The sequence below is a fragment of the Talpa occidentalis genome, unplaced genomic scaffold (assembly GCF_014898055.3).
Source record: "Talpa occidentalis isolate TD23 unplaced genomic scaffold, MPIMG_talOcc4v2.1 talOcc4.10, whole genome shotgun sequence".
Taxonomy (NCBI): domain Eukaryota; kingdom Metazoa; phylum Chordata; class Mammalia; order Eulipotyphla; family Talpidae; genus Talpa; species Talpa occidentalis.
Window position 1 is genome coordinate 69,948,565 of NW_023600993.1, and position 27,154 is coordinate 69,975,718.

The window sequence follows — 27,154 nt, forward strand, 5'->3', positions numbered from 1 at the left end:
GTATACAAAGTATTATAAGTAAAATGAAATTCAGGAATAATACTTACAAAATCAGACTGGGCCCTATGTACCTCCAACGGAATTACAATGGCAGGTTTGGCAACATGCAGATAATGGTAAGACCCCGGAAGAATGCCCCCTGGAAGAAATGGCAAGTATTATGCTGTTTTAGTTGTTCATATGGTGAGTAACAGCATTTATACATTTGAATCACAGGAAAAATAGAGATGATTATGATGGTTTATGCTACTCAAACTTTCTCACTAAAGTACTGCTAATATATAGTAAGGCACTCCCTGAGATGTTTGAGCTTATTTAATAAAATCAATATGCATGTGCCTTTATACCCTATAATATAGTCACCAGTGCTCCAAGCTGTGCCAAGCTGGTGCTGTGTACCCTGTGATTTCCCACTCCTGGTATTCTAACCTAGGCCTGTCAAAGCCAGATCAAAGCCTTTAGAGGCTTTCAGTGTTACAGTGGGGTTCCCATTCCCCATCACTCCTCCCATTATGTAACCAAAATGTTACTAAGCTAAATACGATAAGGAAAATCAACGAACTTCTTGATCACTGTTTTAGAAAACTATCAGTGTCAAATTCTTACTATTTCTAACTTGCCCCAGAAATCTGAGTCTGTTTGAGCTCTGGCCTCTGACATCCATCACTCTCTTCCTTTCCTAAGGCCACCACCTTTCCTGAGGTCTCACGGGAGTGAGAAGAGGAGCAGGAGCTCTAAAGACAACTTAGTTAAGCTGAGACAAAACCAAACCAAACCAAACCAAGAGCTGAAATATAAGGCTTTTGTTCTTTAGTCTGAGTTTCTGTATATGGACATGGACACTGTAGGGGGTCATTGGTCCACCAGCCTTCTGGAAGTGAACATATGATTTTGTAAATATGTGCATTTTTCTGGTAGAAGGTACACAACATTCAAAGGCACTATTTTCATAGATATCTCTCACTTCCTCCCCCCCACCCAAAAAATCCTGTTACTTGTATAATAATAGGTGTGGGAAAGTTCCATAGGTGTGAATAAGGCTTGAGGAAATAAAGTGGGCCATTCTGCCACTGCAAATGGTTTGTCTCCTCCATACAAGTAACAGGATAGCAGTCTAAGGCCTGGGGTGCTTGGAAGGGTCTCCTTATTATTGAATTTACAGTGAGAATGAAAGTTTGGGTAAGATGTCAGGGCATCATGCCACTCACCAGTTGGAAGTGATCTCTGAGCAAGCTACTGAACATCCCCTAGTCTGTTTCCTTATTTGTAAAATGGGAACCACATTTACTATGTAGTCTATAATAAATGCCCAAAATTCAAAGGACCATAAGAAGAAGAGTGCCAGGTTCAAAAATTATAATTAATAAATGCTTCAAAAATTTCCAGTACTTCTCTGGAAGTACTTCATGGAGGACTGATCTAGTGCTTACTCAAGAGCCACTTTGTGGCTTCAGCAGAGGGAAGAAGGTGGCCCACTACACACCTTGAATCTTGGCTCCCTTGTACATGGGGATTAATCGATCGAGATCAGAGGGTGGTTCCATTACAGGCTCAAGGGTTGGATCAAAGAGGTTAAGCATAGCTGCTGCTAGCTGGAAGCCAATCTCTTTGGAACTGAAGTTGCTGTGAGTCCAGTCATTCGAGTAATAACGATTAGAGAATTTCGTGAGGGTGCCCGCAGCTCTGATGGCTATGTCATTGGTGTGGAAATTAGTATCAATCACCAGGCGGCCATCATAGACAAGACATGCATCATTGAGTGCTTTAAAAGTTTCATAGTCCACATTCTTCTCACAGAAGCTGAAGAATATCTACAAAGTGAACAATCACATCATTACTCGGCTGTTTCCGTTTTACCTTCACAAGAGTGTGAATGATTGCTAGGGCATTTTATTATTTGGGGCACACCAAAAATGTACTAAAAGCCAGTTTTAATGGCGTATAGGAAGAGGGGGAGGGAAGGAGGAAGGTAGGGACCGAGGTAGGGATTGTCTCTTAATCCGAACAACTAGTAAAGAGAAAGAAGTCAAGTGATGGAATATCTACCACAAGAGTAAATATAGAGAAAGTTTACATTCGTCGACTTTCCCCTCATTCTCCTACATTTTGAAGAGCTCTTTCTTAGTCTCCTTCCATTATCATTCTCCTGTTTCTAACATTTAGGTGTCCCTAGGTTCCTTCTTGGTCTCACTTCATCCACTTTTGAGCTTTCAGATTACCCCATTCCTAGCCTTTTAATCCCAGAAAGCCTGTCCCTACAGGAAGCCTCAGAGAGGATGAGAGCCCCATTAGCCTGGGGCACCTATCCTGTTGCTTCCTGACATGGTGGGCGGACAACCATTCAGGAAGTATTTATGGGGTACCTACAATTTGCCAAGCACTGTGCCGTAGAGGGGCTACACCCCCTTTGCATAAGACTTGAAAGTGATCTGTATGCCCCTCTAGTCTCTGTCCAAATTTCAATGCTTGTACATGTTCCTCTGAACATCTTCCATATTGATGTTTAAGCCATTAAAGGAGTCCAGATTTGTTGTTGTTAGTTGTTTCTAAGTCTTCAGTTGTTGAACTAACTAAGTTGAATCATTTTATAAGCTAGTTTATGCTACCTTTAAGAAATACATTTTAAATAAAAACACATCAATCAGCAGAAAGAAAATGGATGGAAATATATCATGCAAACAGTAAACATAAAAAGGGTATCAAATATGGAAGTTGTGATATATACACTCAATGGTATCCTACTCTGCTATTTAAATAAAGATGAAATCTTGCCTTTTGCAACAACATGAATGGATCTTGAGGTAACTATGCTAAGTGAAGTAAGTCTGAATTAAAGACATTTATTTACTGGATGGTTTCAGAAATGTGGAAATGTCAATAAACAAAGTAAATGAAATAACAAAAAACAACAGAAATAACGAGGACTTTGGGAAAAGTATGCTGATTACCAGAGGAAAAGGAGAAAGGGAATGAGAGCAGTGGGCAGAGGAGGACAATTTGATAGTGTGAACCAATGATAAATCAATTTTTTTTTTCCAAACAGGATACCATATAAAGTGGATTTTAATATAAGGGACATTATCAGATAGAGACATTTCATAATGATAAGAGATAATTCATGAGGCAGATATAAAATTATAAATGCTCAGCTATTAATAATAGAGTCTCAAAAACAATAAACCAAAAATCAACATAATTATAGGGATAAATAGAAAATTCCACAATAGAAGAGAATATAATCTCTCTCTTGGCAATGGATGGAACTAGACAAAAAATATATATCAGCAAAGACACAGAAGATTTAAACATCATTATCAATCACCCTGAACCAATTGTTGTTTATAGAACACTGTACCCATCAAGTGCAAACTATGTACATTTATATATTCACATATAAACCACATTCATATGGTTGGATATGAAGCAAGTCTCAATAACTCTTAAAGGATTGAAATATTAAAGAATGTGTGTCTGGGCCTCCCCGGTGGCGCAGCGGTTGAGCGCTGGGTTGCGAAGCTGCCCGCAGCCTCTAGAGCACCGGTTCGATCCCCGGCTGCTCCCCGGCCACCTGAGGAGGGTCCCACATGGCGCGCAGACCTCTCCTGCCGCCCGCTGCTGCCCTCAGCAGTGTACTTCGGTCCTTCTGCCTGCTCTGCTCCCCGCTCTGGCTCTGGTGAATTCTCTCACCCTCCCGCGCTTCTGACTGTACCCAGTGCATGTATGTATGTATGTATCAATCAATAAATAAATAAATCTTTAAAAAAAAAAAAAAAAAAAAAAAGAATGTGTGTCTGACCACAAAGACATTAAGTTAGAAATCAATAAAAACATGATAACTAGGAATAACACACATCTAGATAATCCAAGTGTCAAAGAAGAAATCACAAGGGAAAGTAGAAAACATTTTGAACTGAGTGATATTGAAAGTTCAATATATTAAAATTTATGGTATACAGCTAAAAAGTGAAGAAAATGTAGAGCTTTAAATGCATATATAAATCAATGACCTAAGTTCTTCCTTAAGGAATTAAAAAAGGACAAAGTGAATTCAAGGTGAGCAGAAAGAAGAAATTAAGAGCAGAAATCAATGAAAGAGAAAACTGACAAATAACAGAAAAATAACAAACTCAAAAGGTGCTTTTTTTGAAAAAAAAATCAATAAAATTGACAACCATCTAGCTAGACAGAAAATGAGAGAGAAAAAAAGAGAATATAATTCATCAGTATCAGAAATGAAAGAGGAGTTATTACTACTACAGACATTAGACAAATAGGTAAGAATTTCTGAACTTAATGACAAAAAATAAATGAACACATTTATTGAAAAATTGAAAATAGGCGCAGCAGACCTCTCCTGCCTCGTCCACTGCTCCCCTCAGCAGTGTCTTTGTTCCGTCTGCCTGTTTCTGCATCCTGCTCTGGCTTTGGTGAATTCTCTCACCCTCCCACACTTCTGAGCTGTACCCCAGTTCTTGTATAAAAATAAATAAATAAATCTTAAAAAAATAAATAAATCTATCTGTTTAAAAGAAAAATTGAAAATATAGTTTACCAAAATTGACATAAGAAGCAGAAAATCTGAATACTTTTATCTAGTAAAGAAATTGAATTTATTATTCAAAATATTTCCACAATTTGAACTCAAGATCCAGATGGTTTCCTGATCAATTCTATCTAAATTCAAGGAACAAATAATACCAATATTACACAAACTTTTAGCTACAAAGACATTAACATATCAGAAATTTATAGATTAATATCCATAATGAGTACAGTTACAACATGGTTTCAAAATTTCTTGAAATGTATTAGCAAATCAAATTCAAAAATATGTAAGTGAGTAATATATCATGACTGACTAGGGTTTATTCCAGAAATGTAGGATTGGTTGAACATTTTGAAATTCACCCTATTAACAGAAGTAGGGAGAAAAGAATATGATCTTTTTAATAGATATGGGAGATTCATTTTACAAAATTCAACAGCTATTCATGATATATCTTTTAAACAAACTAGGAATGAAATATTACTTCCTTAGTCAGATAAAAGTCATCATAGAAACCCCCACAGCTCACCTAATGTTTAATGGTGAAAACCTTTCCAGATATAGAAAAGGCAAGGATGTTCACTTTTCCCACTTTTACTTAACATTGCATTGGAGGTCATAACTAGCAGAAAAAGCAAATAAATAAATAAAAAGCCCAAATATTGGAAAGAAGTAAAGCTGTTCCTATTTGCAGATGATATATGTACATATCTGGAAAGTAACTAGTAGAATTAATAAGTGAACTAGAAAATTCTTAGTTTACACTGTCTATATATACAAAATCAATTGCAGTTTATACATTTGCAATGATCAGTTGTAAAACAAGTTTTAAAAACCTACTTATAATAGCTCTGATACTACAAAAAGAGAGATATACCAGTGGTTGATAAGCATGTGAAAAGATGTCCAACATTCATAATCATTGGGAACTGTAAATTAAAAATACAATCAACATGCTATACCCACTTGAATGGCTAAAATTTGAAATCCTGAGAGTACCAAGTGCTGACCAGAATATGGAGCAACTAAAATTCTCATAGAGCACAGTGGACTATGGTGGTGGACTGTGGGTGACGGGTGCACTATGGTGACTGCACCTGGTGATGAGGGGAGCTCCTATATTACAAAATACTAACAACTACATCAACTAATGGTATATCAATAAAATTAAAAAGATAAAACTCTCATATATTGCTGGTACAAATGTGAAATGATACAGCTACTTTGGAAAGCAGTCTGGTAGCTTATTAAAAAGTAAATATTCGACTACCACATGACCTAGCCATTCTTTAGGTATATAGCTATATATCTACCTTTTGGTATAAAGAAAATGTATGTCCACACCAAGATGTATATTAAAAATGTGCATAGGCAGTGAGTGAATAAATAAAATGTGATTTATCCATACAAAGGAATAGTATTCAGCAATTTAAAGGAATGAACTATTGATAAATGAAATGAGATGAATCTCAGTACTATAGTGAAAGATGTGAAATATGTTTTTTATTTTTATTTTTTTAACTGATTTATACAAGAACCGGGGTACAGGCCAGATGTGCGGGAGGGTGAGAGGATTCACCAGAGACAGAGCGGGGAACAGAACAGGCAGACTGACGAAATACACTGCTGAGGGGAGCAGCGGGCAGGACGGGAGAGGTCTGCTTTGCCACATGGGACCCTCGCCGGCTGGCCAGGATCGAACCAGCACTGCTGAGGCTGTGGGCAGCTTCACAGCGCTGCACTCAACTGCCTGCGCCACCAGGGGAGGCCCGAAAGATGTGAAATATAAAATAGAATATAATGTATAATTCCAGTTATAAAAATTCTAGTTTTAGCAGGCTTGTACTTATGACACCATCTATTTTTATTTTCCGGGCCTATTATAACAAAGCACATGACCAGCATTTATTCTCTCATGGTTCTGGAGACTATCTATATGAAATCAGGGTATCAGGATTATGTTCTCTCCTAAGAATTTAAAGAAAAATTCTTCCTGGTCTCTTCTTTGTTTTTGGTGGCTGCTGGAAATCCTTACCATTCTGTTACTTGTTGCTGCCATTGCTTTAATCTCTGTTTCCATCATCAAATAGCCTTCTTCCTCCAGTATCTCCTCTGTGTCATCAAATCCACGTAAGGGCATGAGTCATTGGATTTGGGGTCCATCCTAACCCAATATTTTACTTGATTACCTCTGCAATGACCTTAATTCTAAATAAGGTCACATTCACAGGTGTTAGGGACTAGAATTTTCAATATATCATTGTGGAGAGCAGAATTCAATACACAGTGCTGTCAAATTTAATAAAATATTCATTTCACCAAAATTTCCCTAATGCCCCGATAGAGATGATGTCCAAAGCAGACAGAAGGAAAAATACATATCCTGGTATTTCCCCTCTTACCATTTCTAATCTGCCAGCACCTCCTGTTAGCTAAACACAGATGGAAATCAGAAAGCATCTGGATCTGGGAAACATCATCCACAGAGGTCATTCTGTGTGGTGCACGGCAGTGTAGGAGAAGTAAGGGACAGGCTTATGTATCACCGAGACTGCTTTAGGATGAAATTTTAGCTGGAGGATGTGTTGGACCAGGGCAGTTGAGGATATTTGCAAGATGTCTGTCTGATTTCTATCTTTATCTGAATAAGGAAAAGTAAGCACTAGAGCATATGTATACTGTTGGCTATTTGGAGAGGTTTTTTTCTACCTCTGGTTCCTAAACAAATTATTATGATTAACACTAGAGGTTCTTAGGATGTTCCAGGTTCTTCCAGGATCATCATTTTGAGGGAAACATTTAAGCAAAAACATCTTGATTTTTCCTATCTTAAGTGGTTGTTGTGAAAGACCTGTGTAAACAATGCACTTTTATATAAAAATAAAATAAACTTTTTCTGTTGTTTTATCATTGTTATATCCCTGTCACATAGGTCAGAACTGAGATCTAGTAGGTGTCAATAAATATTTGTGTAATAAATGAATACGTGTATGTACTAAATAGCAGAATGCAAAATTTCTGTGAATTATCAGGACAAAATGAGAAATTCCAGAGGAATCTTTTTTGTGTGAGTTAGTAGTTTGCTTTGAGTTGAGCCCTTATCTACACTGTGAGGGAATGAGGGTTATCATCACTACCCTTAGGGACATTTGGGTGACAAGCCCTGACTTAGTCTGACCACCTCCTACTCCTCCTACCTGGTTTGCCCACTAGATACTGCAGTCATTCTTTATCACAACTGCTAACCTATACCCTTGACCTACACAGCTCCAATACCCACACTGACTTCTGTCTCCCATTTGTGTGGGGTCTCCAGCTTGTTCACTAGATTGACTGGCCCCTTCTCTTGCTCCCTCACTGCCAATCTCAACCACAACTGTCAGCTATTATACACACCTCACAAAAGACCCTCTGTGGAATAGATATTTTAATCTATTCCACAGGAAAGACTCATTATTGCTCTTTCCAGAATCTTAGACATTAATGGCAGCATAGACATAAAGGCCTTGCTGTGTTGGTTTGGCATACCAGTATATTGGTGACATAGTATCAGTGTTCTCATCTACAAAATAGGGACGCTTCCCTTTACAAGAGGGTTCAGAATGCAGTACAAGCATCCGGTATGGCTCCTGGGACACGGCAAGTCGTCAGTGTTAGTATTGTTCAAATCTTAGACACTGCTTCCAAAGAGAGGTAGAATCTAACACTCCTCCCTTGAATATGGGCTGGCCTTAGTGATTTGCCGCCAGTGAACAGAATATGGGAGAAGTAAAGCCACTTGGCTTGTCAGGCTAGGTCATGAGGTAATAGAAATTCTTGATTCTATCTATTTTTCTATCTATCTATCTATCTATCTATCTATCTATCTATCTATCTATCTATCTATCTATTTATCAATCATCTCCATTTTCTCCCAGAACCAAGCCACCATACTGAGAGCAAGCCCAAAGGGGTCAGCAAAGGAGCCATTTATAAGTGCTCTGGCCAAAATCTCAACTAAAGTTGATCCAGCATCAATAGGGTGCTCTATGGGTGACCTGTCTTGATTCCATCCCCACTCAGTCTGATATTAACCACATTACAAACCTCAGTTAAGAATTGCCAAGTTAAGCCTTGTTAAACTCCAGGACTGGAACAATAATGATATCAAATAATTCTTGTTGCTTTATACCACTAAACTTGGAGGTTGGGGCTTGTTACTCAGCAATAAATAATCTGAACGGTTAGAAAAAAACGCAAATCCTGACTATAAAGTCACTGCCCACCATCTTTCAGACTCCAAGTCCCAAATGGCAGCTATCCCCAGGTTATGAAGTTCACTGGGACCTACTTACGGAGCAGGAAAGTCTGAAAGGCTTGGTGGGTGTAGTGAAGCTAGCACAGTGGATGGGGTCTGGGTCCAGGCCCTCATTCCACCGAGCCAGGACAGCATCATGGTAGATGGTAACCCCCACTGCTCTGAGTGCCCCCTCCACTGCGTTTTCCACTGCATAGTTGTTGATGCAGGTGATGGCGGAGGTGGCTGGGGTCCGCACCATGTGGATGTATGAACCTCTCACGCCCAGGTGTAAAAGCATCTCCACCGTGGTATAAGTGTCGATTGTATTACCATAGACAATGACATTCCCTAGAAAAGAAGGGGAAATGCTAAGATATATAGTTAAAAAGAAGAAAACATTATTAGTCAAATGCTAATAATACCGAATTGCTCCCTACAAACCTCTCAGGTTTTTTTTTTTTTATTTTTTTTATTTTTCAGCTGCAGGAAGCCAGTGGTGTTACCTAGCAACACCACCAAGATAATTTAGTAAAGAATTGGCACAAAACATCCCACAAAGTAGTCAAGTACTTCTCACACAGAAGTAGGACATTCATGTTCCTATAATTTGAAAGTTGAAATTATGCTAAATGAAACTGTCTAGAATAAAGTCTTTATCTTGTCTTTGTTCCCTATTTACTACACTTATTAAGAGAAAAAAATTACTAAAGTTTTCAATATATACAAGGTCTTCATAAGTGATGAAAGAACAATGGTAAAAAATATTCAGGTACATGATGGTATGGATTTTTTAATATTTAATATCTGAACTGAGTTGATTTCAAGGAAATTTTTCCCTTTTGAGAAGTAAAAATTATCAACAGATAATTTAATAAAGATTCAAATGATGACTTTTAGGATTAAGAAAAAGTCCCTAACAAATAAGACTGAAGAATATTCTTTTGGTAAGTAAAAATAAAATCACAAAATAATCTTGACAGCTCTCCCTTATCTGAGAGCATTGTGATAGTAGCAGCCTATACTATTTAAATTTCTTAGACATCTGACATAGTAATTATATATGTTCTTTTATTAATTTCATCAGTCTTAAGATTTATGATATTATTAAATGAATGAAAAGTACTATATGCTATTTACATGTTATTTTGACACCGAATTGAAAATTTTATCTTTTCACACACAAAAAGAAACTGTTAAAGTCTCACTTTTCAGGCAAGATGTAAAAAATTTTACCACAAATGGTAAATTTATTGAATCTTTCTCTCTTATTTCTCCTGCTTCTGAAATAGTATAAAAATGAATTTTATAAGGCAAACTAATGGCTAGAATATTTTTTCAATTTGGATCAATAAATTATGCAAAAAATATGTTTCAATTCAAAATTCTATTGTCTTATTTGCTTAAAACAAAGGAACTAAAATAACTTTCTGAATGCTTCTCTGAGAGTACAGCATCTAGAAATTTCTCCCATACTTCCTGTTGCTCAAATATGGAATGCTAAAAGAGAATATGGAAAGCCGGGGCTAGGCTCCTTCCTTCCTGCCCTCACTAGGACGCTCAAATTTTGTGGTTATGATTCTCTCTATTCAGATGCTCTAATGCAACATTCCTGGGTGAGCTGCTTTTTCCTTGGCTGAAAGAGCCAACATTTCACTTAAATTATTGAGGCTCCCACCTGCCGCGAAACATGAATCCTGGCTGTCTGGCACAACAATGAGTTAGCCTGCCAGGAAAGCCAAAACTTGAACCTAAGGCTGTCAAAGGTTTGAGGTCTTCTGCCCTTTTAAAACATGCATGTCAAAACAATATTCATTTTAAGTAAAACATATCTAAGTGTTTAGGTCTCATGCAATTCACAGTTTAGTATTTTTCCAGTCTTTCTCATGTTAGCTTTTTGTAACTATATTGTGAGATAGGCTTTTTCTTTATAGGCTCTCGGAAGCTGGGATTTGGAAAGCTGCATCCTCTAGCGAGGTTTGCCCCCAGATTGTAGGCAGCTGCAGAGGATGAAGCTTTTCTTTTCTTTGCTTTTTTTTTTAAGATTTATTTATTTATGCATACAAGAACTGGGGTACAGGCCAGAGGTATGTGACAGGGTGTGTGAGAGGATTTACCAGAGACAGAGCGGGGAACAGAAGAGGCAGATATACTGAAATACACTGCTGAGTGGAGCAGAGGGCGTGACAGGAGGGGTCTGCTGTGCCACATGAGTCAGCTCCCTGGCCAGGGATGGAACTCGTGCTGCAGTAGCTGTGCATAGCTTCAAATGCTATGTCTTAACCACTTGTACCACCAGGGAGGGCCCCCTGGATGAGGCTTTTCAATTCAAAAGGTAATACATTCTATGAAATCTCTAAAATTTAGATTAGATGTTTATTTACAGATAATCTGACTTCTAGTTCCTCCTTTCAGTTTAATTTCAAACACCCACCCTCCAGTCCCCAATAAGAGACTATTGTAATAGACATTATCATGATTATGCTGTATAACAAACTACCCCCAAAACTCAATGTCAAACAAGACTGTGGGAGGTCCATTGGCATATCTGTGAGCCAGCTGACATCAGCTGATCTGGCTTCAAGTTGTGGTTGGGGTCGGGTCTGCACTGTGTCTTTTATCCACCTTGGATTGACAACCTGAGTCATAGTCTTATGGAGAAACACAGGCACACAGGGGAAATACAATTGCTCAAGCCCTGCTCATGCCTCTCCTTGCATTACATCCTCTAACATTTTTTTTTTAAGATTTATTTATTTTTATACCAAAGCTGGGGTACAGGCCAGAGGTGTGGGAGGGTGAGAGAATTCACCAGAGGCAGAGCAGGGAGCAGAACAGGCAGACGGCAGAAATACACCGCTGAGGGGAGCAGCAGGCAAGGCAGGATACATCCACTAACATTCTTTTGATCAAAGCCAGTCACATGGCCGTATCCGTGGTCAAGGGAGTGGGAAGCACACTCTGACCACTATGGGAACAGGAGGGGTGTGGATGTTTGCTGAACAGCAGTCCAAACCATCATAGCCCCACTGGGCATATGTTAAATAAATACCTGTATTACATCTAACACCTTTCATCTGAACATGTTTTATCTGATTTGTTATGTTTCTCTCATTACCCGTCAAAAGTAGTAGAATCTCATTATAATGAAAATTTTCACTACATAAGTAAAAACATGCCAAGGTCAAATCACATCCATTTAAATATGTAACAAGACCTGATGTAACAAAGCCAGCTTATCAGTCTTTGCCAGTTTGACCTCTTGTCTTTTAAATGATAATGAAGGTCTTTCTATTATCTTTAAGTAGTTATAAGTTCTTCCTACATCATTTCTCACTTTGCAAAGAATTTTTAGATTCATTTCATGTTCATCCCATGACTCCTATATACCAAGCACAAAGCTAGGCTCTTTAATACACAATCGCTTATCATCATCATCAACAGCAGTAACATTCAGAGCTATTAACAATGGCTTTACTCAGGTGCCCATAAATAATTTTCCTCTAAACTAAGAAAAGAAATATAAGCATGGAGGTAATTCATAGAATAGTTACATATTTTTGTGGCTCCACGAGAAAAAAACTAGTTTTATTTATTTCAGGACAAATCAACCTAGGTGTAAAAATATGGTTACTTCTACTTATCAGAGTTAATTTCACTAGCATGGGTGGGAGAGGGTATAGTGCTCTTGAAGTTCCACAGACAAGATCTCACCATAGCCTGTAGTCATGTCTGGGTACCAGTACCTGGTCCAGGCTCTAGCCAGGTGAGGTGCCAGTAACCTGCTGCAATCTCTTCCCTGTATTCACCACAGCCTACACACTGAGGCTTGTCTGTGAGGCAACTTCAAGTTCACCCTGTCTATCATGTTATCCCTGGAGCTTAGCATAGCAGTTGGCCTACAATGGGTATAACAAAATATTTCCTGACTGGGTACAAGGATGAATGTTGAGGTGTATAAGGTTGAAGATCCTAAGGTAATTGGGCCATAATCTGTGCCCCTCTAAATATTTTTTTATTTTTATTTTTTCTTGTTACTCTTTTTTTTTTCCTTACATCATTGTTCAATTTTGTACGGTAATTGGCTCTTGGTGTAGCCCACATAGTTCTCCCACCACCATATCATTCCTGAACAATCACCATATTTCCTTGTGTTTTTCTCTCCCCTGTTTTGACTCCCCTCCATCCCTCTCCTTTGCCGTATGCCTCAGATCTATGGTCAGCTTGCTAGTTTTGTCTTTTTCTTGACCCTTTATTCGGCTTCTCTATATTCCACATGAAAGTGAAACCATCTGATATTTTTTTCCTTCTGACTTATTTCACTGAGCATAATCCTTTCTAGCTCCATCCATGTTGCCACCAATAGCATGAGTTTGTCTTTTTTGACTGCTGAGTAATCAGCAATCACATCCCATTGCGTGAAATATACCACAACTTTTTGATCCATTCATATGCCTGGGGCATTTGGGTTGTTTCCATATCTTGACTATTATAAATAGTGCTGCAATAAATATAGGAGTGCAGGTTTCCTTTCGAATAAGTGTTTGTGTTTTTTTGGGTCAATTCCTAGGAGTGGAATTGCTAGGTCATATGGTAGAACCATTTTTAGTGTTCTGAGGAACCACCACACAGCTTTCCTTAGTGACTAGATGAGTTTACATTCCCACCAGCAGTGTAAGAGGGTTCTTCACATCGTCACCAGCATTTGTTGTTATCGCCTCTAAATATTTATCACAGAACCACCTGACTGTGGCCAGATTTATCTACCACGTATTTCTACTAGATATTCACTATTAAATTGGCAACCATAGGATAGGTTGTATATCTGAGCTGTGCAGATAAAAACATTTCCTCTTAACACTGTTAAATCTGGTTATTAGGTTTCCAGTCTAGTTCACAAAACCCTACATAATCCTAGATGTAATAAAAATTCTCTAGGCCTATAATACAACAGTATAAAATAACATTCCTATCATATTAAATCCAGGAAAATGAAATGATTTTTTACGGAGGTTAGCAGGTAATAACTGCCATGTTGTGATGGTTAGGTGAAATTTTGGTTGAATATGGGAAGGAAAGAAATGGAGAGAGAAAGAATGGGGCAGAAAGAACAGAGAGAGATTCAGGAAAATAGATTTCCCTCAATCCCTGAAAGACCTAGGAGACAGAATTGAAAAATAGGCAAAAGAAAGTGGTGGAAGTGAAGCGGGGTGGGGGTGGGAGGGGGGTTGGATAACTGAACCACAAAGAAGAGTGACAAGAGCTTTGCCTTGGGGAGACGTTAGGTCTAACTGTCGTGTCCCTGTCATAGTGCATGTGGTGGGATTCCACTGGCACAGAACACTGTGATGATTTACAGAGAGAATGAGGGAGCCCCAGCTTATGTGTTTCCCATGACATTTAGGTTCATCTAATGTCTGCTGTTAATGTCAGACAAGTTCAGTTAGTTAGGATTGATTTAATCAAAATATACCTACCACTTAGATGTTTTATAACTCATGGAGTCTTGGCAAATATTTAAAAAGGATTAACAAATTACAGGAGCTTCCCTCACATATTGGGATATCACATAAATTCTTTGCATGTTTCTGTGCATATATAGGAGAAATAGGTGGTGAAACTGGGGATTTCCCCTAGGTTATTAATTTTAAGCTGAACGATCTGGTCATTGTCTTCTTTGCAGCTCAGTTTATTAAATGGATAAACTGAATTTTTTAAACTTGATCTGATAGGTTTCAGAGGCAAAATGGTAGACTGCCCTATTTGAAATGGTGAGTGATAACTGATGATTAGAAAGGTCTGTACAAATTTTCAATAAAGGATAGTGGACTACAACCATAGTAGTTTTCATGGAAGATCAATCTTTGTTGCTCCTTTCAGGGAATAAATTATGCATTACTAAGATCACAGATCTGAATGGGAAGCAGAGTCCAAACAGGGCACTGCTCCAAAGACGACTTATGAGAGTTCCTCAAATGAAAGTAGGCATGAAGGAGACTTTGGTCACTCTCTCACTGCTGATAGGGCAGCAATTTTTGAGACAAAACATGCAAGAGTGCTTCCAAGAGGAAATAAAGACTTCAGGGGGAGAGAGGGAAAGTGATGATTCAATCATTACCTCCCATCAACTGCTCAACTCAGAGTGAGAAAGCACAAAGCCTTGCCATTTCAAATGTTGGCATACATTTTTGCTTCTGATGCACACTTTTTTTCAGGTGTAAAAGAATACACTAGAAAACTTTAATGTGACTACCCAAACAAGGCAATCATACTTTAAAATGTCAACTATCGGCCATTAGAGAAAAACAAAGACTCCCAGAGATCTAAAAACAGCCCCAGGCCAGCCGGTAAGCTTGTGTGGAAAAGCAGCACGCTTGAAAAGCAAACGCAGATCGCGGCTGCCCAGGTCCCCATGCCTGCAACCTAGGCTTGAGGGGAGATGCACGGGGGCCCTCACTGAGGTGAATATCCCTCACTGAGTAATCAGAAACCAGGCGTCTGGACACGGGAGCGGGGTGCAAAAGGCACCATTTCTGCAGACACTGAACTGGGCTATGACCCAGGTCCTGGACCTGAGGGCTCTGGAACTGAGACCTGGGGCACGAAATTCGGGGCGTGGGTTGCCCGCGATGGTGGGGCACAAGGCAGACACAGCACCCCAAAGCCGTTGAGGCTTTCCCCACCACTCCCACTGTGTTCTCTGTCCCATGGGGGGGAAAAAAAAACAGCTCCCCAAAGACACTAGGAGAGATCTCTGGTGCCACCTAGCGACCAGAAAAAAAATCACCAACACTCCATAGAACAGGGACCTTTCTTCAATAAAGACTGCTTGAAACCAACAGAAGGCTCCCAGAGGAGCCAGTGGTGAGCTGGGAAGTTCTCCCACGCCAGGCCCCTTCTGACCAGCAGTCCGAGCCCAGAGGGGGAGTAGGCACCCACAGCCGGGGCAGACCGGGCGCACAGAAGAGTGTGCCTGAGACCGGGTGCGCAGGGAGTGTGTCCCGCATCGCCATCTTAGAACAGGGACCTTTCTTCAGTAAAGACTGCTTGAAACCAACAGATGGCTCCTGGAGGAGCCAGAGGGAAGTGGAGAAGTTCACCTAAGATGCCAGCCAGTCCCAGCAACACAGTGTCCCAATGCATATGGCAAATTAGAAAACAGACAGTAGGGAGTAGAAGAACCACACGCAACCTAGCAATATCTCAGGAAAAAGCATACCACAAAAAGAAAACCACCCCCCAGATTGCAACGACAGTAACTTGGAAGAACTTCTGAGCCTTCCAGAAAGAGAATTTAAAATTGCCGTGATTCAAAAACTGACAGAAGTCATAAAGGAAAACAATGATAAGGGAAAAATAATTAATGACCAGAGGAATGAAATTGAGTCCCTAAAGAGGGAAGTAAAAGAAATGCAGGAGATCAAAGAATTAATGGAGGCACTAACGAACTCTGGGAAAAGCAATGAAAGCAGAATAGATGAAATGGAAGAATGAATAAGTACTCTTGAAGACACAGAAATAAAAAGAACCAAATCAGAAAAGGAAAGAAAAGTACAAAGGAAAAAGACCGAAGAAAGTCTTCGGGAACTATCTGACTCCATGAGGAAAGAAAATATAAGAGTTACAGGAATACCAGAAGGAGAGGAGAGAGATGTAGGAACAGAGAAAATATTCCAGGAGATAATTGAAGAGAACTTCCCAAACGTGAAGAAGGAGCTGAAAATTGATATACCAGAAGCAAGAAGAACACCAAACTTCCACGATGAAAGGAAAAATACAGCAAGACACATAATAGTAAAGCTCCCAAGAATCCAGGACAAGGAAAAAATAATGAAGCTGACAAGAGGGAAGAAACAGATAACATTCAAAGGAAAACAAATCAGGTTGATATCAGACTTCTCCGAAGAAACACTATGGGCAAGGAGAGAGTGGAGGGACATAGTCAACAGACTCCAAGAGAACAGATGCCAACCAAGAATACTCTATCCTGCAAAGCTCTTCTTCCTCTATGAAGAAAGAATAAGGATCTTCCCAGACAAACAGAAACTCTGGAATTTCATTAAGACTAAACCCCCATCCAAAAAATACTACAAGGAGTCTTAAAGTCAGAACCTCAGAGGGACAAATAACAACGAAAGAAGACCAAAAAAAAAAAAAAGTTATTAAAAGAAAAAAAATAAATAAAATCAAAGGAAAGACAAACACAATGGCAAATACAGATGCTAACATATCAATATTAACTCTAAATGTAAATGGACTAAACTCTTCAATAAAAAGACACAGAGTCGCAGGCTGGATTAAGAAACAAAATCCAACCTTTTGCTGTCTCCAGGAAACACAATTAGCTACAAAAGATAAAAATAGACTCAAAGTTAAAGGATGGAAAACAATCCTACAAGCAAATGGACCAAAAAAGAAAGCAGAAACAGCTATACTTATATCAGATAAAACAGATTTCAAACTCAAAGAGATAAAAAGAGACCCAACGGTCACTACATTATGATCAAGGGGACAATACTTCAAGAAGAAATAACACTCATTAACATATATTCACCAAACGAAGGAGCACCAAAATATATCACACAACTATTTTCATCTCTGAAAACAGACATCAGAGAAAACACATACGTAGTGGGAGACTTCAACACACCACTATCAACAATGGATAAATCAATGATACAAAAAATAAGTAAAGACACTAAAGCTCTAAATAAGTACCTAGAGCACTTGGGCTTAACAGACATCTATAGAACACTAAACCCCCAAAAAACGGAGTACACATTTTTCTCAAGTGCACACAGATCATTCTCCAGGATCAATCACATGCTGGGACACAAGACAAACATCAACATATACACCAAGACTGAAATCATACCAACCATCTTTTCTGACCATGAAGGCATCAAACTAGAAATAAACGATAAAAAGAAGGCAAGGAACTCTCCTGCCTCATGGAGATTGAAAACCACACTACTGGAAGACCACTGGACTAATGAGGAGATCAAAGAAGAAATTAAAAAATTCTTTGAATTGAATGACAAGGAGGACACCAATTTCCTAAATGTATGGGATGCAGCAAAAGCAGTAATAAGAGGAAAATATATAGCAATAGAGGCTCACATCAAAAAACAAGAAAAAACTCAATGAAACAACCTAATCTCAAAGCTCAAAGATCTAGAAAAAGAACAACAAAAAACCCCAAAACCAGTAGAAGAAAAGAAGTAATAAAAACCAAAGCAGAAATAAATGAAATTGAAACTAAAAAAAAAATCCAAAAGATCAATGAAACCAAGAGCTGGTTCTTTGAAAAAATCAATAAAATAGACAAACCCCTAGCCAGGCTCACAAAGGAAAAAAGGAGAAAGCACAAATAAACAGGATCATAAATGAAAGAGGAGAAATCACAACGGACACAGCAGAAATCAAAAGAATAATCAGTAACTACTATGAACAGTTATATGGAAACAAGTTCAACAATCTAGAGGAGATGGAAAAATTCCTACAACTCTACAATCACCCAAAGCTAGATAAAGAAGAAATAGAACACCTAAACAGACCAATTATAAGCAGCGAAATTGAAATGGTAATCAAAAACCTCCCCAAAAACAAAAGCCCAGGACCTGATGGATTTACAAATGAATTCGACCAAACATTCAGAGACGAATTAGTGCCTATCCTTCACAAACTCTTCCAAAAAATTGAGAAGGAAGGGACAATACGAAACACGTTCTATGAAGCCAACATTACAATACCAAAACTGAACAAGGACAACACAAAAAAGGAAAACTACAGGCCAATCTCCCTAATGAACACTGATACAAAAATCCTCAATAAAATTTTAGCTATCAGAATCCAACAATGTATCCATAAGATAATTCACCACGACCAATTAGGATTCATGCCAGGGACACAAGGATGGTTCAACATCCGAAAATCAATCAACGTTATCCAACACATCAACAAAAAGAAATATAAAAAACATATGATAATATCAATAGATGCTGAGAAAGCTATCAACAAAGTCCAACACCCATTCATGATGAAAGCCCTTGAAATTCTTGGGATACAAGGAACATACCTCAACATCATAAAGGCCATATATGACAAGCCAACAGCCAGTATCATTCTCAATGGTGAAAAGCTGAAAGCATTTCCATTAAGATCTGGAACAAGACAAGGATGTCCACTCTCACCACTGCTTTTCAATATAATACTGGCTGGAAGTCCTAGCTAGAGCAATAAGACAAGAGAAGGACATACAAGGAATCCAAATAGGAAAAGAAGAAGTCAAACTATCACTATTTGCAGATGATATGACAATATACATAGAGAACCCCAAAAACTCCACAGAAAAACTAATTCAACTCATCAATCAGTTCCGTAAAGTGTCAGGATACAAAATCAACATGCAAAAGTCAATAGCCTTTCTATACACAAACAATAAATCTGAAGAAGAAATAAAAAAACCATTCCTTTTATTATCAAAACAAAAAAAAAATCAAATTCTTGGGAATATATCTAACAAAAGAGGTAAAGGACCTATACAAAGAAAACTATAAAACACTGTTAAAAGGAATAGAAGAAGACACAAAGAAATGGAAAGACATCCCCTGCTCATGGATTGGAAGAATAAACATTATTAAAATGGCCATCCAACCAAAAGCAACATACAGATTCAATGCTATTCCAATAAAAATTTCAATGTCATTCTTCAAAGAAATAGAACAATTATTGATGAAAGTCATATGGAATCACCAAAAACCCCAAATAGCAAAGCTCTCCTGAAAAAAAAAAAAAGAAGGGAATGGAGACATCACACGCCCAGACTTCAAATTATACTACAAAGCCATAATCATCAAAAATGCATGGTGTTGGAACAAAAACAGACACACAGACCAATGGAATCGAATAGAAAATCCAGAAATAAACCCACAGATTTATGTTCAACTCGTCTTTGACAAAGGAGTAAAGACTATGCATTGGAGCAAAGAAAGTTTGTTCAATAAATGGTTCTGGGAAAACTGGGTCGCTACATGCAAAAGAATGAAGCTTGACCACTACCTCACACCATACACAAAAATCAACTCAAAATGGATTAAAGAACTAGACATAAGACCTGAAACCATAAAATACATAGAAGGAAATATAGGCGAAACACTACGTGATATGCACATCAAAGACATCTTTACAGACACATCACCCAAAGCAGTGATAGTGAAGGCAAAGATAAACAGCTGGGACTACATCAAATTAAAGAGCTTCTGCACAGAAAAAGAGAAAACAACAAAAACAAAGAGAAACCCCACCAACTGGGAGAACATTTTTGCACGCAACACTAATGATAAAGGACTGATCACAAGAATCTGCAAAGAGCTGATGAGACTCAACAACAAAGAAAATAATCCTGTCAAAAAATGGGCAGAAGAGCTAAAAAGAAACTTCTCTGAAGAGGAAATGCAAATGGCCACCAGGCATATGAAAAAATGTTCAACATCACTTGTCATCAGGGAAATGCAAATCAAAACTACAATGAGATACCATCTTACACCGGTAAGAATGGCACATATTAAAAAAACTAGCAACAAGAAATGTTGGCGAGGTTGTGGAGAAAAAGGAACTCATCTGCACTGTTGGTGGGAGTGCAAACTGGTCCAACCACTATGGAGAGCTGTGTGGAGATTTCTTGTCCTACTAAACATAGAGCTCCCATATGATCCAGCAATTCCACTCCTAGGTATTTACCCAAAGGACACAGAAACATCCATTCCAAAGAGCACCTGCACCCCTAGGTTTATAGCAGCACTATTTACAATAAGTAAGCTTTGGAAATAACCCAAATGCCCAAAAATAGATGACTGGATCAAGAAGATGTGGTACATATACACCATGGAATATTACTCAGCATTCAAAAAAGATAAACCCATGCAATTTGCAGTAACATGGATGGCGCTGGAAGGGATCATGCTCAGTGAAATAAGCCAGAAAGAAAAAGAAAAATACTGGATGGTCTCACTCATAGCAGGAATCTAGAAAACTTAAATTAGGGACCAGGAAAATGAATAACTATAAGAAAGTGAAAATAAAAATCAACAAACAACTATGAACCAGAGACACTTTATGGGTGGGGGGTAGGGAGGGGAGAGATTGGGGTCAAAATAAGGGGGCTGCAATTGTATGGGGAATATAAAAATAAAATTTATTATTAAAAAAATAAATAAAATGTCAACTATCATTATACATCCAAATTCAGGGGTTTAATCAATTTATCTTTACTGGGAAAGGATGCCATCATCCTGGCCCCTCCTGGAGGAATAAATAGTTTCAGGAGCTTGAAAACTCACTAATATTTTTTTTTCATGAAAGCTTATTTTTTATAATTTATTTATTTATATATATTTTACAATACTGTTCATTTTTGTACAATGTTTGCTTTCTCCTCTCAGGTGTAGTCCCCGTGAAATTCCCACCACCAATTCACCCATGCACCATCAGCATAGCCCCTTGTATTCTTCTCTCCCCTGTTTTTATCCCTCCCTACCTCTCCCCTGCAGAATGTCACTAATTTATAGTTGCTTGTTAATTTTTATTTTTTATTTATTGTTATTATTTTTTTCCTGATCCCTTATTTGGTCACCCCATTTTCCTCCTATAGGTGAAACCATCCAAATTTTTTCTTTTTTCCTTCTGGCTTATTTCACTGAGCATAATCCCTTTTAGCTCTATACATGTTGCTGCAAGTGGCATGAGTTTATCTTTTTTGACTGCTGAATAGTATTCAATTGTGTATATATACCACATCTTCTTGACCAAATCATCTATTTTTGGACATTTGGTTTGTTTCCATATCTTACCTATTGTAAATAGTGCTGCAATAAACACAGGGGTGCAGGTATCCTTTTGAATGAATGTTTTGTGTTCTTTGGGTAGATTCCTAAGCATGGAATTGTTGAGTCATTTGGTAGCTCCATTTTTAGTAGTTTGAGAAACCTCCACACAGCTTTCCATAGTGGATGGACCAGTTTGCATTCCCACCAGAAGTAAGGAGAGTTTCTTCATCTCCACATCCTCACCAACATTTGTTGTTGCTAGCTTTTTTTTTCAATATGTGCCATTCTCACTGGTGTAAGGTGGTATATCATGTGGTTTTGATTTGTATTTCTCTGATTATAAGTGATGTTGAACATTTTTTTTTCATATACTTGTTGGCCATTTGCAGTTCCTCTTTGGAGAAGTGTCTTTTTAGCTCTTCTGCCCATATTTTGACTGGATTGTTTACTTTGTTTTTGTTGAGTCATGTGAGTTCTTTGTCGATCTTTGTGATCAGCCCCATATTAGTTGTATGGAGTGCAAAAATTTTCTCCCAATCAGTAGGATGTCTCTTTGTTTTGGTTAATGTTTCTTTCACTGGTTCGAAGTTTTTTAGTTTGATGTAATCCTAGCTGTTTATCTTTTCCTTCACTTTCTTTGCTTTTGGGGGATGAGTCTTTAAAGACGTTACTGAGATGTATGTCTTGTAGTGTTTTACCTATATTTTCTCCTATATATTTTATAGTTTCAGGTCTTATGTTCAATTCTTTTATCTATTTTGAGTTGATTTTTGTGCATGGTGTGAGGTAGTAGTCTAGTTTCATTCTTTTGCATGTGGTGGTCCAGTTTTCCCAATACCATTTACTGAACAAATTGTCCTTGTTCCATTGCATATTCTTTGCTCCTTTATCAAAGGTTAGTTGTCTATAAATGTGTAGCTTTATTTCTGGGTTTTTTATTCAATTCCATTGGTCTGTGTATCTGATTTTGTTCCTGTATCATACTGTTTAAATTATTATGGCTTTGTAGGATAGTTTGAAGTCTGTGAGTGTGATACCTCCTTTCTCCCCCTTCTTAGTCAGGGAATCTTTGGCTATTTGAGTTTTTTTTTTTTTTTTGTGGCTCCATATGAATTTCATCAATATTTGTTCTATTTCTTTGAAGAATGTCATTGATATTTTTACTGAGATTGCATTGAATCTGTAAATTGCTCTCAATAGTATGGCCATTTTAATAATGGCCAATGAGAGGGGATGTCTTTCCATTTCTTTGTGTCTTCTTCTATTTCTTTTAACAATGTTTTAAAATTTTCTTTGACTAGGTCACTCACCTCCTTGGTTAAATTTATTCCCAAGGAATTTTGGGAATAATTTTTGTTTGTTTGCTTGTTTGTTTGTTTCAATTGTAAATGGGATGGTTTTCTTAATTTCTTCTTCTCTAGACTGATTTTTTGCATATAGGAAGGCTACTGATTTTTTTTTTTTTTGGTGCTGATTTTGTATCCTGATACTTTACTAAACTCATTTATTATTTTAACTAGTTTTTCTGTGGAGGAAAACTCACTAATATTTAAAGGTAATATGGCTTCAGAGAAAGGAAAAGTTAAGTTGAGCTCCCTATTCAGTTCAAAAAGTAAAATATGGTGTTAATGTTTTTAGTCATACATTTTACCTTGAGTAAAATTATTTTAAACATTATTTTTAGTAGATGTCAAAACAATATTTTATTCTTTTGAACAGAGAACTTTAATTTTAACCACCCAGAAAGTATGCATTGATGCCATTCAATCACCACGTTCAATCCTCTACAATGAAGAATCCTCCAAGAGGAGCATTCTCTTCTTGAGTAGAAAAGAAAAAACCATTTCCTAATCCGGTAATCTGGCCATGAAATCACATCTCAAGAGTACAAAAAATAAATATGTGATTTATGCACATTAATGTATTTTAATTCATACCTTAATATTTATGATATTAATATTTATGATCAGAGAAAACAAGAATTAAACACTACATTTTATAATTCATGCATTTTAATTGTTTCTATGTATATTTACATTTTCCACTATATTTAATGTATAATGATATATCTTTTTTCCACTTCAAAAGAGACATAGACTGATTATGTATGACTTCATTTATCCTCAAATTAAGTCAATGAGATAAGTTTTATCATGCTTTCCAGAAAACTGGACACTGAGAGGTTAAATAACAAAGTCCAGATAACACAGCATGAAAATGGTTCAGCAGGACACAGACCTGCCAAGTCTAATTTCAGAACCAGTGCTTTACCACTACTTATTTGCAGATGAATATGTCACATGTCACTAAAAAAAAAATACCATAATTGTCATTTAGTCTGTATAATTACCTAGTAACTAGATAATGAATTTTAAATAGATATCATAGAATGTTAATAAATTATGAAATAAACACATAAAATATATTATGTCCATGAATAAACCAAGGAATGTTCTTTTTCTTTTTTATAAGTCAAATCATAAAATTTCTATGACCCAAGCCTGACCTGTCCCATTTTGTTCTGCCAAATAAAAAAGGGAAGAATATATTAGATATAACATAACAAAGGCTGTGTTCAATGATTCATGCACTGGAATTTTAATGTTATACTTTTCCTACAAACATGCTTTTAATAAGGCAGTAAACTGTATTTAGCTGAAGATGAAAATAATTGATCCATTTCAGGCCATTAAGGCAGTTTTATTTATTAATTTTTTTACTTTACTTTCATCCTACTTTTCATTTTCATGGAAAGTACAGAGGTAATAGCAGATGAATTTCAATTAGTTTCAATTAATGCCATAAACTGCTATAATGTATTAGGTTGCTGGGTTCTCTCTAAACCCCCCTGGCTGAACGTTCCGGGTTTTGTTTGCAGTTGAAAGCAGCATTTGAGCCAGTGATGTCAGTTATTCTCTAGGATACTGGAGCAGTTCTAATAGTTGAAGATAATTTACATATAGAAGCCCATCCAACTCTTGTGCCTAGAAAACCATTTCCTTTAGACTGGACTAATTCTACCACAGAACAACTGCTTTTCCTTTGGAGGCAGAGGAAGTATGACAGAACAGCTATCCCTGCAAAGCAGGGATAGTTTCAATGGACAGAAATTCAGAGGAGAGCTGATGTCCTGGTGACCATCCCAGCATCCCAACATCCACCTGTCCTTCTAAAAGCTCTCCACTGTCCTCAATAGACAAGCCCCTTCCCTCACGTCCTAGCTGGGGAGCTTCAGCAAAGCTGGGCCTGGCATTTCCCAAGATTAGGGGTGTGATTCTTGGATGGACCTTCGACTAAGTTACAACCAATAAGACACAGGAAATATTTTCTCTTGCAATGCAGTTCAAACCCCCAACTTCTCTTCTCTTTAAGAGGGGCCCTGTCCTCAGCTCCGTCTTGCCAATATCCACACTGTTCAGAAGTGGGGGAGCAATCACGGAGGGAGCAAAAGCTGTCTTCAAAAATGTCCACATTCTTCCTGGTGTTACTAATGTGCCCCCTTGTGGGGGCAGGACCGACAGAAGGAGAGATGGTAATGTATACAGGAATGCATTTACGATGTGCCAGACTTCTGCTTTCTAGTTTCAAATAGAAATAGAATCATCCCACAACTGGTTAGGAAATAAGCAACAGTGCTGTGCCAACAGAACCTCCAAACAGAGCAAAAGTGACTGTTTCCATTCCTCCACTGGAGGCACAGCCACTCCACTTCCAATGGGCTATTCTGACCTCCCCTGACCCATTCTTACTAGAGCGCTTTCTCTACTAGAGAGGTGTCCCTTCCTGTCCTGTGTGCTGTGCACTGGGCACCCACTAAAAAGCAACCAATTGAACCTGGAGTTGGCCAAACGCAGAGGTCACCCCCTTGCTCCTGTACCTTCATCTCCCTCTGCTGCCCTCTGCACTGTCTGCCATTCTAAATTGCTGGGCCATCAGCTTTTGGATGTAGTTCAAACTCCCCCAACTTCTCTCTCCATTTGCTTGCCTGCCCTTTTTTCAGGCTTAGCTCAAATCCTCCTTTCTTATAAGGCCTTCTCCAAACTTCACAGCTTCTAGGAAGGCCATAGCACCTCACTACCATCTGCTGGCGCCCAGAATACCTGGATTGTTGTTCTTTTGTGTTGACAGTGTCCTGGGCTTCACTCTTACCAGGACTGCAAGGGCTGAGACTTATTTACACACTGGAGAGCTTTCAGTGTGCAGTGAGTACTCCATCACATGTAGCAATAGTAATGCTGATAACAGCCTGGATTATTGAACTCTTACTATGTATGAGACACTGGCCTGCGTTGGACACATAATATCTTATTTATCTCATTTGATCCACACAGCAATCTATGTGAGGAAGATATTTTCCGGAATGGGACTAATTATATTCAAGTCTAAATATGACTCTAATTATGGAAAAGCTACAAAGAGTAAGAGCTTCCTTAAGGCAGGAGGTTGATATTGTTCTTTCTAATTTTTCTCACATGAGAAGTCATTTGAAAAGGCTCCCTATGCAGAGCTCAATTAACCTAGCCAAATTGGGTTTCTCAGAGGGCTGCCAACCTGGGCCCAGCATCTGGGTGTTAGGAGCACCTATTGGGAAGTCCCCTAAGAGTATTATTACATGCTGGTCCTGGGGAAAAAAGCTTACCTTTAAGACAAGAAATTCATTTCTGCATACTACTTATCCTGAGTATTCAGTGGACAAAAACAGGCACTCAGAGAATATTATACTGTGGTTGATGAGAGACATTTTAAAATCTTTTATAAGCATTTCTCTTGAAATGGGCACTAGTCTACCCCCACTTTTGACAAATAATGAACAGAATAGCACTGATGCTTTTCCCCATCTGAGAATCAAGAGCTTGAAAAAGCAGACGCTCAAAGGAGACCATAGTAATTCTTTCTTTGGGATTTCTAAATTCCCCACATAAACATTCGACCTTAAGAACTTGCATCACCACTTTCAAAGGCCCTTTTCTTGGTCAAAAAGCTCTTCACTCCTAATCCTCCAAACAGTCAACAAAGTTAATACACTGTGTCTTAATAGGATTGGGCACAGTTCTAAGACATTGTGTATTTTATATTGAACTATTATCTTTTGTGCTTTGGGGGATTTAGGTTACATTTGAGGTCTGGAATTGATGGCATGGTAATGATTTGTCACAGATAAAAGCAAGATTCTGTCACTCACCTATTTTTGTAAAGTTTTACTGGAACACAGCCATGCCCATTTGTTTACATATTGTCTTTACCTTTGTTGTTGTTGCAATGGCAAAAGCGAGTGATGGACAGAGATTATATGGCCTTCAAAGTCATAACATGTTTATATCTGGTCCTTTACAGTAAAAGCTTGCCAACCCCCATATCAGAGAATTCCCTAAGTCTGTGTAGGTTATTGGGCATTCATTAAGGAATGAGAATGATGTTGAAATAGATTTAAACACACACAGATGCAAAACTGAAAACAATGTAAAGTTCTGTGGCAAATACAAAAATATTTTAAGACAAATTTTA

General features: G+C 38.0%; 1 protein-coding gene across 4 annotated transcripts in view; it reads right to left on the reverse strand.

Annotated features, from left to right (window-relative positions):
* The window catches only part of CFAP61 (cilia and flagella associated protein 61), a 278,265-nt gene that overhangs the window by 63,668 nt on the left and 187,443 nt on the right, over nucleotides 1-27,154 (reverse strand). For 3 of the 4 annotated variants that reach the window (XM_054695984.1, XM_037493943.2, XM_054695990.1), the window contains exons 22-24: nucleotides 8,881-9,173; nucleotides 1,484-1,811; nucleotides 48-139 (exon numbers count right to left, since the gene is read on the reverse strand). In XM_054695984.1, the coding sequence (XP_054551959.1) occupies nucleotides 48-139; nucleotides 1,484-1,811; nucleotides 8,881-9,173 (713 nt within the window). The remainder of the gene's footprint in view (nucleotides 1-47; nucleotides 140-1,483; nucleotides 1,812-8,880; nucleotides 9,174-27,154) is intronic. The other variant, XM_054695993.1, reaches the window with a different exon arrangement.